Source organism: Amblyomma mixtum, chromosome 5 (assembly GCF_055824585.1).
Source record: "Amblyomma mixtum isolate Tamu chromosome 5, ASM5582458v1, whole genome shotgun sequence".
Classification (NCBI taxonomy): domain Eukaryota; kingdom Metazoa; phylum Arthropoda; class Arachnida; order Ixodida; family Ixodidae; genus Amblyomma; species Amblyomma mixtum.
Window position 1 is genome coordinate 77,578,681 of NC_143016.1, and position 13,095 is coordinate 77,591,775.

The 13,095-nt window shown below is 45.9% G+C and overlaps 1 protein-coding gene across 1 annotated transcript; it reads left to right on the forward strand.

The window, feature by feature from the left end:
• Positions 1 to 4,307: 4,307 nt before the first annotated feature.
• On the forward strand, positions 4,308 to 8,192 carry LOC149342735 (uncharacterized). The gene is made up of 2 exons (XM_089545190.1): positions 4,308 to 5,220; positions 5,317 to 8,192. Exons 1-2 carry the CDS (start codon positions 5,041 to 5,043, stop codon positions 7,138 to 7,140), a joined length of 2,004 nt encoding a protein of 667 aa, XP_089401316.1. The 5' UTR covers positions 4,308 to 5,040; the 3' UTR covers positions 7,141 to 8,192.
• Positions 8,193 to 13,095: the final 4,903 nt, after the last annotated feature.

Sequence of the window (13,095 nt, forward strand, 5' to 3'; positions counted from 1 at the left end):
TAACATAGAAAAGGAAGCCAATAGCCAAGAGACAGATAGCGCTGCCCGCGATGGGGAGCAAAGCATAAAGAGAAAGGAAGAGAAAAACAACGATTCCGGAGACGATAACCTACTTCGAGCCGCCCAGAAAGCAACCTCTAGGTGAAAAAAACAAAACAGTCAGGTGACCTCCCAGCGCAGGAGGAGCTAATCTGTACCGAGTGGAACAATGGTAATTGTTATAGAAACTTGCAAAATGAGGTTCTATGAAGGTACTTAGGGCTGGCAGTTTACTGCATTTTTTTGTTCTTTACTTCCTTATAGGCAATACGGCGATCATCCAAAAGCAATAGACACGATGCAAGGGCTCCCTTTCCTGTGTCGAGTTTGGTGCCGTTCAAGTAATATTTCTGGAGAAATAAATGAGAGAAAGGCAGAACAACGAATGAACACGTGTGTAACAATCTCTAGCGTAAAAGCTACTACTGCGCACACGGTTGCGCCGTCGAATGTTTGGAATGGATTATTATTTTATTATTATTTATTTTATCGGTTATTCCGCCAGTAATGCCTTCATGTTTAGTGTTAGGTAGAGTATCTGCACTAATTTGAAGGCCAGATAAAAACTTTTGGAACGAGAAAGTCTCTACCCAACTGGCACAAAGTGACCAGACTGCGTCCAAACAAGCGGAAAAAGATAAAGCACAGAAACAGAATAATATATTTAAAAAATACAGGTTACTATTTTTCCTGACAGAAAGTTCAGGCTTGAGCCCAATTTTTATATCTCCATCGGTGATGTTGTCTAGCAGATCGCTAAACGTGAAATTAAAACTTAAATATGCATTGGCCTTATGTTTTTTATTTCTCCTTCATTAGGTTTTTAATCGTTCAATTCATGCAAAAAATTAAAGCAGATATTAGTGCTCCGCTTTCAGTTCTACTGTTCCTGTGACCTGGTTAAAATTTGTCGTGACCAGTCCACGTTTAAGATATTTGCACTAAGCTCTTTAAACGGGCTTCAGTTCCAAGCTGTTTTGTCGTTAGCTGTCTGTTACGTGCCGTAAAACTCTTGTTGAATACAATTTTCTTCAGATTGAAATACGGTGCGCAAACAGTGAAAAAGCTGAGAAGTGTACACAACTCATGCTTCCAACGGTCGCGCACACATGGGAACAATCTTTTCTGCTAAGCAATGCTGTCATAAAGATAGAAATCTCTCTAAAATTAGGAAACTTTATGTAAATAAACTGCAGGTGCTGCAATTGTCACAGAAAAAAATAGTTAGATGGTGTCTTAGGCGTACGTGAGGGTCAACAGCGGAACTAAGTATGGCGGACACTGCTGTCGATAAACCGTGGCGGGAGCTTGACAACGACAAAGCAGTACGGAAAGATATTCATACAATCCGAGAGACTCGCTCGGCGAATCTCGAAGGGTTAGTTTCCACTGCTGGCCTGTTGCATAGCCTCTGACTTTGAGAAACTCACTGGTCATGGCACTGGCCTTCCGCTTTGAATGCTTGTCTGCACAAAGGCGGTTCACTGCGCAGAAATTAATTTTTTCGCCCTTCGTCCTAAGATGTATAGTTAAATAGATGCATGCAGGCTGCTGCCATGCCATGGACTAAATTATTGTATGATTTGCACCCCGCTGCGATTATCGCTCGGAGACCACTACATCCCAGAAATTAAGGAGAACTAAACTGACAGCTTAGGCCTAAGCCACCGCGATCAGGGGAACAGTGATGCCCTAGATATAGTCAATCACTATCAAGACTCTCACCGCAAGTACTCGACCCCCCCAAGGGGCTGGGAAAAGCAGGTGAGCGTCTTCTGATAAGACTTTTTACAAATACATTGCTGTGCCCGGCAGTCATGAAACACTTCGACCTCCCCTTTTCTGGCCTCTGCCCATACTGTACGGAGGTGGCTGACACCTACCATATGGTGTAGGCATGGCAGAAAAATCCTTCTCCCCCCCCCCAACCCGAGAGGACTGGGAGGCGGCCCTGCTCGGCTGCCACGACCTTCCGGCCCAACAGGCCATGGTCCGGCGTACCCGAGTGGCGGTAGAGTCAAATGGGGTCCCCACCTAGTCTTGTGAGGGGGGTGGCGCACTAGGGGCCACCTCCCAAACTACCTCTCTATGTGTTGTAACCTGTAATAAATTCTTTTCACCACCACCACCTAAAGTTGTGCTTTGCATATAATCACCATTCCTATCTTGTTTTCGCAGGAGGTGTCGTTCTTTATGGTGGAGTCAGCATGGTATGCTCAAAGCTCCGTATAAAGGCGGCGTACTAGCGCAACAACAATATTTGTCAGTAAAAATTCTAACGCTCTCCTGTATCTCCGCACCTTCCCTCAGATAAGGTTGAAGGCAGGATTTATAAAAATAAAAAAACGTACTTTTGATGCACCTTTTAGTACCACCGACATTTGTGTTCTCCCTCCCCCAAGTATACCTTCTTAATGATGGCGTTTGCTGGTATTTTCGTAAAAAAAAAGAGCGTAATTTGGCTACTCGACAGTGATTAACGCAACACTTGAAGAAGTGTAACTATTTCACGACTGTTAACTCACTGTATTCTGTGTACATGGGATGAGTTTCTGAGGTGACCTTTCCTGTCCGCTCCTCTCTGTTAAATACGAACCGCCGCTCACACAGCATTCTTTGTCCCCTTCAGCTCTTTTTTTTTATTTTAAGTCTTCCATAGCACCGTGAACAAACACAGTCATATCTTAATCGTTCAGCAGACTTTTTCGTTTCCTTCGGCAACAACCCTAGAGCCACCATGAAGACAAAAGAGCGACTCGCCAGCCATAACCTCCGGTCCAGTAACTTGTTAGCCAACTTTGGTTCTGCTCCAATGGCAACCCGTGGCATCTGTCAACCTATGCGCTCTCGTCTATGTAGCAAGCTGTATGCTGGGTAACCTTATTACTGATGGATATTCTTGAACGGGCCACTTCAGTACCTTCCACTCCGAGCTCTCGTCGGACGCTGAAATATTTCTTGCGAATGCCATGGTAGCTCTACTCGGGGCAACGATGCTTCCTTTCCCTGCACCCATGCGCTCTAGCTCCAAGGATATTGCCTGTCGCCATCGTACTTGCGCTCGCCTAAGGCTACATTTCTCGACCATCTCATGGAATGCCTTTTGTGTACTGTGTTTCCAGGGATAAAATCATCCCCGCGCGTTTCTATGGGAGCAGAGGGAACAATAAAAGGGCTGAATAGATGAATCAGTCACTCATTCCTCCAGGCGCTGGCGAAATAGAACGTCTGGCACACGATGTGCTTCCGTGCGCGAAAATGGCTGCGGAATTATTTATGGTCCGTACTCTAGAGCATATATCTTGCATGGCGGGCCAGGGGCGCGTCCTGTAATGGCAAGCGGTCCACTATAGTTTGACGGAAACCCTCCTCGGCGATGCCCATGAGAATTAAGTTTTTATAAGCTTCCTCCAGCTCTAGTTCTGAGTGGTAAGCGTATTTTGCTGCCCATTACAGTTTTATTTTTACATTTAGTATGCGCGTGCATTATACTTTTTTTCGAATTGGTTTGGTGTGTTTCTTTTCAATAGTCTTGTCTCGGACCCCTTTTAGAATTCTCTGCATTGCGGTGGGCATTGCGTTATACTGTATTTTGTGAAAATTTCTTGCTCCGAACTTTGATTTCTTTTGTTCATTTCGCGCATTCAAACGGGGATTTTGACCCTCCAGTGCCCAGGTATTCAAAATGCTGGTTAAATTTATGAACTTCAAGGATTTTATCACTGATCGCCCCTTCAGAAAAATACAAAAGTGAGATGTTGAGTAGAAAAAAGATCATCAGGGCACAAATAAATTGAGGTAATACTAATGATTGCTGTCTGTCAAAGGACGATAAAACTAAGCCCGTACTTTCAGGCGCCTACCCTAAATGAGGAGCGAAATTCACAGCTGCTCCATCGGCTGCCAGTGCACTTGAGTATAGCACAAAATTTAGACTGTTTCGTCGACAGTATTAGCTTTTCCATTATTTGATTTTTCAGCAAGCCTCCTGCATATTTTGGACTTTATTTGCTAAAATATATGTAGTGAACTGCCGTTGTTTCAGGCGCTCGCGGTTTATGTAGTTCTGAAATGGTTCTGCTTTATGTAGTTCTGAAATGAAAACCATACCCATTATTACGCTTCGTAGGAAAGGTGATATTTTGCTACTTATTCCTTCATTCCTTTTGAAAGCGCAATTATTTGCTTCAGAAAAGCGATAAGGAGTATCGTGATTTGTAGTTTCGTGGATTGTGGGCCTTTGTAAGGAGATAGCGCCACCCAGCGGCGTTCGTGAGGAGAAGAGGACAAAGCACGAGGAGCGCGTGCGGAGGGGAACGCGGGTCAGGTCGAAGAGGATTACGTGGCAGAGAAGAGAAGAGCGCGGTGGACGACGGACGTGGACGAGTTCTGCTGGCTCCCCGAGTTCCGGGCTTGGGCCTTAGCCGCAGACGTCCGGGCCACCAGACCTGGACATCCATCGTCGAGAGCCTCAACCACCAGGCCCAGGCGCCACTCTTCACCGTCCATCCGTCAGCTGCTCCACACAGGCCGCCTCTGGCGCCTACGTGACCTTTTTCCGGGATACCAGACCTGGGAACCGTGCCGGGAGCCCACGAACGCTGACGCTGCGGTAGCGTTTCATCGACGTTGGAACGCCAAGAGACTCCTTGACTGCCCGACACCCAGCCAGTCCTCTCCGCTCGTTGCTCGAATAAGACAAGTAGTGTGAACTTTCCTCTTTGACTCTTTTTCCTGCATTTATCATAAGCACTTTGTTCTGTTCCCCCGTGTGTTTTTCCCGTGTATTGTTGCGTTGTTCTCTTGTTCCTTTCCTTTCTTCTCGCTCATATTGTAATTGGTTTCCTTTCCGTTAAAAGCCGCCTCGTTTATTGTTTGTACTTTGGTGTTTGTTGAAAATAAGACCTGCAATCTCACAGAGTCCTCACAAATTTGGCGTCCACTACGACAGGACGAGGTCGGTTATTATTTCTTTGCCTGTTATGTTAATTTAGGAACAATATGAGCGCGTCAGATTTGGTTACTTTAGGCGAGCGCATGGGCTTGTGCGGCGCGGAGTTACGAGCGTGGGTGGAGGACGAGCTTCGTAAGGCACGGGAAGAGAGAGCCGCTGAGCGTGAAGCTGCGAAGCAGAAATTGGAGTTAGAGCGAGAAGCTACGAAGCAGAAATTGGAGTTAGAGGCACGGAATTTAGAGACGGAGCGTGAAGCTGCGAAGCAGAAATTGGAATTAGAGGCACGGAATTTAGAGACGGAGAAACAGAAATTGGAGTTAGAGGCGCGGAACTTGCAGCTACAAATAAGGCTCATGGAGGGTGGCGCAAATCCTCCGAGTGACCGTGGAGAGCGTAGCGTCTCATCGACCAGCTCCATTAACCCGCACGCACTCATACCACTGTATAATGAGGCACGGGATGACCTCGATGCCTACTTAAAGAGGTTTGAGCATGTGGCCACGGGGCAGGGCTGGCCAAAAGAAAAGTGGGCAACGGCGTTGAGCTTGTGCCTTGGTGGCGAAGCACTTAGGGTCTTCGGTCGGCTCTCGCCTGAGGATTCCGTGGATTATGACAAAGCGAAGCTTGCCTTGCTTCAGAGGTTTAGGTTCACCGCGGAAGGTTACCGAGAGAAGTTTCGCCAGAGCAAGCCCCAGGATGGAGAAACGGCCTCGCAATATGCTGCCAGGTTGTTTAGCTTCTTTGACCGTTGGATCGAGATGCGGGGTGAAGGCCGCACTTTTGAGGTGGTTCGCGAGATGGTCGTGAGCGAACAATTTCTGAACAACTGTCATTCTCGTTTAGCCCTTTTCTTACGTGAGCGGGAGGGCAAGACAGTTTCCAAGCTGGCGGAGGCTGCCGATCATTTTCTCGAAGCACAGCGGCAAAATAACTTGTTGTTCTTCAAAGAACAGGGGGAGCATACGATGAATAAAGCCAAGGACGAGGTTTCAGGTTCACAATCTCGCCTGCGGTGTTTTCTCTGCGAGAAGACTGGGCACAAGGCGGCGGATTGTCGGACGAAGCCGAAGCAATCGTATTGCACCTGGTGCCGCGAGGTAGGACATGATGCCCAGTCGTGCAAGGCTAAGAGGCCAGGAGACCGTGAGGAGTCCGCCTGTTGCATGACATCTCGATATTCACATCCCGATAGCACTGCAGTGGTAACGCGCGTAGAGGGCCAGTTGGGGGAGATGGTCTGTCCTTCCAACCCGGTGGAAACTGCTATGCCCGTGGCGCACGGTGAGGTGTTCGGCCAGCATGGTTCGGTATTACGGGATACAGGCAGCACCGGTATTGTTGTGCGTGAGTCTCTTGTACCGCCAGCGGCACTAACAGGGAAAAAGGCTACATTATTCTTGGCCAATGGGACCCGTGTAGAAGTTCCGGAAGCGGAGGTGGTGATTTCTTCTCCATACTTCTCGGGTAAGGCCATCGCGCGCTGCTTGTCTACACCCTTATACGACATTATAATAGGCAATGTCCCCGGGGCTAAACCTCCATTCCCGGTTGACCCGCCAGTTCTCACTGATCAGGCAGTTTCCCTTGCCATGACGGGTGCGGTCGATGTTCCTTCCCTTATGGTGACAGCAAAGGTTTCAGAGAGTAGTAAAAACCCCACTCTTAACACACTCCACTTGTCACTGCCGGAGTTTCGCCTCAAACAGGAAGAAGACCCGACCTTAGAGGTGTGTCGCAGGAAGTTGGGGCAAATATTTCATGGCAAGGGACAGACCACCCACTCTTTTGACACAGCTGACGGTGTTCTTTTCCGGTCGTACCAAGTGTGTCCCGGCCAAGTCGTTGAGCAAGCGGTGGTACCGAAGGGCTTACGCACGCAAGTTCTTAAGTTGGCACATAAGAGTGCATTATCCGGCCATCATGGAATACGGCAAACAATAGCTAGGGTGCTCAGTGAGTTTTACTGGCCCGGTGTACAGGCTGACATTAAGAGTTATGTCAGATCGTGTGATATGTGTCAGCAGACTGTGTCGAAGGCAAGGGAGAACAGAGTGTATAACATCGTAGGACGGGAACATGTAAAATCATGGTGGAAACCGAGGTCGGTTTGGAGAAAACGGTTTCACAAAGGAAAACGGAAGTACTAGCCGAAAAAGTTATCGCGACGGTGATGTGATTTGATGTGAACAATGGAATACGGAAGAATGTAGCCCACACCTATTGTTGGAATTGTTTTTGTTTGTTCATGTTTGTTTTTGAGTGTCGGCTATCTACTTTTTATGCTTTCCGTGCTTCTTCGCCCTCTATGGACGCTTTACGTTGACTTTCCATGTGCTCTCTGTGCTGTGTGTGCGAAGGTCTGTGAACGCTTCGAACATTGACGACCGTCGTATTATGTGTGGTGTGTAGTGTGCGCGCTGTGGTGCGGTGTTCTGTGTTGCGATCATCGAACGCGTCTGGTGTCGCTCTCCTGAAGTCGAGTTCTTTCCCTTGGAAAAAACTTCCGAAGAGGGGGCCTTCTGTAAGGAGATAGCGCCACCCAGCGGCGTTCGTGAGGAGAAGAGGACAAAGCACGAGGAGCGCGTGCGGAGGGGAACGCGGGTCAGGTCGAAGAGGATTACGTGGCAGAGAAGAGAAGAGCGCGGTGGACGACGGACGTGGACGAGTTCTGCTGGCTCCCCGAGTTCCGGGCTTGGGCCTTAGCCGCAGACGTCCGGGCCACCAGACCTGGACATCCATCGTCGAGAGCCTCAACCACCAGGCCCAGGCGCCACTCTTCTCCGTCCATCCGTCAGCTGCTCCACACAGGCCGCCTCTGGCGCCTACGTGACCTTTTTCCGGGATACCAGACCTGGGAACCGTGCCGGGAGCCCACGAACGCTGACGCTGCGGTAGCGTTTCATCGACGTTGGAACGCCAAGAGACTCCTTGACTGCCCGACACCCAGCCAGTCCTCTCCGCTCGTTGCTCGAATAAGACAAGTAGTGTGAACTTTCCTCTTTGACTCTTTTTCCTGCATTTATCATAAGCACTTTGTTCTGTTCCCCCGTGTGTTTTTCCCGTGTATTGTTGCGTTGTTCTCTTGTTCCTTTCCTTTCTTCTCGCTCATATTGTAATTGGTTTCCTTTCCGTTAAAAGCCGCCTCGTTTATTGTTTGTACTTTGGTGTTTGTTGAAAATAAGACCTGCAATCTCACAGAGTCCTCACAGCCTTACGTCCCCTGTTCTCCCTGAGCGTATTTCATTCATGCGTTCTGTTCTTGTGTAGATTTATATCAGCGGCGTACCCTTAATTTTCGTCACGCAGGAAAAAGCAATACTTGTTGACATAGTGTGTATTATAATAACGCGAGTAGTTCATGGCAAGGTTTTTCTGACAGTTCCTACTGTTTCAAGAGAAATAAAACGGTTGTCTGCAGAGAAAATGGACCCTGCCTGCCTTGAAGCGAGATCGATGCTTCGATTCTCCTAGTTTCAGTAGCATGGACTCGGTGCACAGTTAATGTTTAAGACATTCTGGCACGTACAGAAACGCTCAATGCATGAATGTTAACATTTATGATATTTTCTCTGAGGTATAACATCGATATAACTGCTCGAAGTGAGGAAATGTTGTTTAAAAATTCCAAGCACCATTTTCGCTACTTGTCATATTACCTCCGTAATTCTTGAAACTGCTGACATCCTCCTCTTTTTGGCGCCCAACATGAACAAGTTCCACTATTTTCGCTGCATCAGGGAACAACCGCAGGATAGTACCGCAAATTGACCACGAAGCAAAGCTGCAGATCGTGTTTCCTGGACACCCTTCAAGAGTGAGTTTACTCCTCTTGTTGTGTGAGACACTCATAGATGTTAGTGACAGCACTTTTTCAGCATTATTTCGAGTGCTAATTTTTGATTGGCAGAAATTCTTATCGAATGAAGCCGAGTTTATTTGAAGCGGCCTAAATCCTTCCCCTTTGCGCCAGGCTTGCTGTTTATTGATTATTTATTTTATTTACAGCAGAGTAATAGCAACTGGAGCTCTATACCATTTTAAAATCTTGGTTTTGTTACCTCACACACAGATAAAAATTGTGTAATGCTGGAAAGCTTTTATTCCGCGTTAGAGCGAAGCTGATACTCTGTCCTGAGAAATGTTTGGTTTTTATGGGGTTTAACGTCCCAAAGCGACTCAGGCTATGAGAGACGCCGTAGTGGAGGGCTCCGGAAATTTCGACCACCTGGGGTTTTTTAACGTGCACTGACATCGCACAGTACACGGGCTTCTAGAATTTCTCCTCCAAAGAAATTAATGTGTATCGTAAGATCAAAACCATGCTTCAAACTTAGAGTTTCATCCCGAAAAAGGCCGAGTTTCTTTTGAACTCACCGAGAAGTATTTCGCTAGCGCCTCTTTCTTGACTGGAAAGTTTTCATATCTAAGCGAGGGCGTTCTGAATAAAAAGCTCGCAGACATGCGACTCGCCTCGGGAAAGTGAACTCTATCGAGAACTTCAAGCAAATTAGAAAAGAAAAGTCCAACTGCTTTTACCCAAATCTCAGGCAACGTTCCTTGAAAAGGAGTTCGACCGCGCGTTTATGGAGTGCTCGCGCGTTCATCCATCTGCGACAGAGGGCGTGGGATGCGGCAGCAGTCAGCAGAGCTGGATTTCCTCACACTGCCGTGTTGTGGTGCCATCCGTTTTCGCTCTTATGTTGACGACGTGGCTCAGTTCGCGAAAGCCTCGCATCTCAAGATTGAACACGAAATCCTACGAAAGAATGAACTGCGCTCACTCGGAATTTGCATCTTTGAAAAAATGAAGCAGCGGCCTTTCTTCGAAGTTCGGTTTCCGAAAGCAGTGCAATAGATTTTCTATACCACTCTTTGTTATTTTATTGATTTGCAGATTAAGTCCCTTAAAGAGATGATAACGAAAGTGGATCTCAAAGAATTGCTGCAAATGAAGGTAAGCGACTGAAATAATGTCTACAGTTCTATGAATGGCCCTCATAGTGTGAGTTGCTTTGAGACATTAAACCGCTTAAAAACATTAAACCGAGTTCTTTTAGAGAGGGCTATCTAATATTTGGTGTGTACAGCATACCTTTTCACTTTTTGCTTTTTGCAGAGTACGACAATGCTTCTTTTTCTGTTTTGCGTCTGGTACCCTTTCGCGTGCTCGAATAGCCCCGGAAAAGCCATTGGTGCGCTGTGTCTTTCATTGTAGTTCCTTGACTTTTAGACAGGCATGAAGGAACGCTCTTCACGAGCAAACTCTCAGAACTTCGCCTTAAGTTCGACACCCAGTGTCCATACCATGTTCTACCCACATTCAAACATTGAAGGTAACAAATCACAAAACGAGGAGCGAGCTAAACAATGCAACAGACTTTTTATGTCTTAGCTTTGCATTCGACATTCGTCACTGCACTTTCGTGTATACTGCTTACAGTTTTATGTCGTTTCAAAATATTGAGCTCTTAGATTGACACGAAACGCGAAGTCATTCCAAAACATTAAAATCACTTTTAAAGTGCTAAAACTCAACTAAGCGTCACTCTTGCTCTATGCATTAACCATGCGTTATGCTCTTAACGAGGAGCTTCGGGGGATATTTAATTACACACCACACTGGAATCAGCAGACTTAAACAGATAAATCTTCTGGTAATTGCATTGTTGCCTTCAAGGAGGTAATTGAAGCGCAAACTCGTTCTCAGCTCCTGGAGTCCACCACGTCCTTCTCTATTCAGTCGATTCTGTACATTTGCAGGCCTATCTTATCTTCGCTTTTCGAGACCACTATTTCTATATGTCTCTTTCCACATGTATTGTCGTTGCGCGAACCTGATCAAATGAAAAAGCGAGCGGGCACGGTTTCTAGACGTTCCTTTCTTCACCGACTGGTTGGTTAATCCGACACGGAGGGTTTGCTGAACAGAGCGTTGGAACTACGATGAGCGGAGGGAGTACTCGTCCTCTTACTCCTTGGCCCTCTCCGCCCGTAATGTTTCCAGTGCAGCGGCAAGTTGATATTCTGCACTTCTCTGTCAATTCTCCCGGCTGGAGTTTCCGCCAGGGAGCGATTACCTTCTCATCTGTGCTCCGATTTCCCTTCTAGACACTTCCGGTGAGCAAACTGGGCTTTCGGTCCGCCGAAGGCCAGGCGAAGACATTAAGAGGGTTACTGTTAATGACTCTCATACCATAGAGTCTAGCTTGCGTATACATTCAGTGTGCTTATCAGCGTTTCCTGTTGCGCCTTTATGTAAACGTCATGCCTCGACTCTCACATGGTGGGTAGTTACAGGGGATCTTAAAGGGACTCCAAGGATAACTGTACCTAAATACTGTTTTCACTAAAAATTAATTGGCTGGCTTTTTCTAGGTTGGTCTGGAAGCAAAATAAGCATTTGTTGCTGAGAATATTCGATTGAATAGATGCCCTGCCACTCGATCAAAACTCGTGACAGCTACACCGAAAAAAATTGGTGGCTGCTGTTTTGAAGTTAGGGGTGGTGTAGTAAAGCCTCTTTGATCCGCGTGAAGAATTCGGTGTAGGCGCACGAAGTTTAATAGCGAAGCCAGCTGATTATGGCGACATCTGTATTTCATTTATTGCTCTTTTCTAGCTTATACAAGCGACAAGGTTTCTTAGTAGGTAAAAAGGCATATTCATAGATACAGGCCCACTTCAATTTGTCCTCAACATACCTTTAGGATAATAAAATCAACTGAGTTAGCAGCCTAAGCAGGAGCGAGTTAGTGTTAAAACCCGATACATTTTAACCGTCATATGTTATAACACAGAGACCATCACATACCCTCTAAAGAGCCATTGAGATTCAGCGAAAAATAACTAGTAGTTTGAACTGGCCGCCTTTTGATTTATGACTCCAAAATTTGGATATGGAATATATTCAGATGACTCATTTTTCCTATAATGGTGACGATATTGACAAAAAAAACAACAACTTAGAACTCAGGTGTACATAATGAGGTAGGCTATGTAATTACCAGACCTTAGTTAGCACATGTCCCAGTCACGTTGCAAAAATATTTATTTTTCGATATTAGCGTGAAGTTTCCGGATCAAAGCATTCATCTAAGCTTCCAGCCCTTACTTCCGTAGCGAAATGGCTATCTGTGCAACCTTTTAAAAGCAAACCGCAAATTTTAGACACCCGAAGCAAGCTGCTGCTCTTAAGAAATGTTCTATGGATTATATTATTTGTTTTATGTTTTAAAACTTCATTAAAGCAACGAAGGAACGAAACTATAATTCACACGAAATTAATTACATTATTTACAATATCAGGGAAATATTGGCGCAACAAAATGGAGGCATACAAAAAGTTTGCCTTTCATTTTCTCTCTCATGTTGGCATGCAAACTAAAAAAAAATACCCATTTATTGCTTGATGCTGCGACCTGCCAAATGAATATCTTTTGTGCGCCACAAAGAATAGCAGTAGTGACCGAGGACACGAGGAACATTTTAAAGTGGAAAATTTTAAATCGACTTCTATGCCTTTAAGTAATTAAATACCTAAGTAATTCTGGCTCAAAAATGAAACTGAAAATAAATATTATCTGCTGCGGCTGGCTAGTCAAAACTGCAAGCATTTCTTCTTGAATTTTATGCTCTCAACTTGTTGCCGACTCACTTTGCATGCGACATCATGCATGCATGTACGCATGTGTGTTGCGAATGTGCATATATCTCACCGTATGCTACACCTGGCTCTATTTTTTTTTCATACAAGATATACACACAACCCTTTACCTTCATTCAGCTCTCAGCCACAGTCGCTTTTAGTCGCAGTCGAATTCACTGCCCACGAACTTATAATTCGGGGTTGTTGCAATATCAAACTCTAATTCAAAATTTTGATAGAAATAACACAGTGCTTTCCGACATAGTACCATCACCAAGGTCTCTATCTCACTGCACAGCCGTAGCTCCTTTAAACGTACCATCCACGTCACTAAACGATGACAGAGCTAAGCGAAAAAAGTGTGCGAAAGATGAAAGAGATCAGCAGATGCCTCTTAACCGAATAACCGGAAACGCGGAAGGATAGTGGGGTCTCCTTGGCCCTCACAGAATGTGGA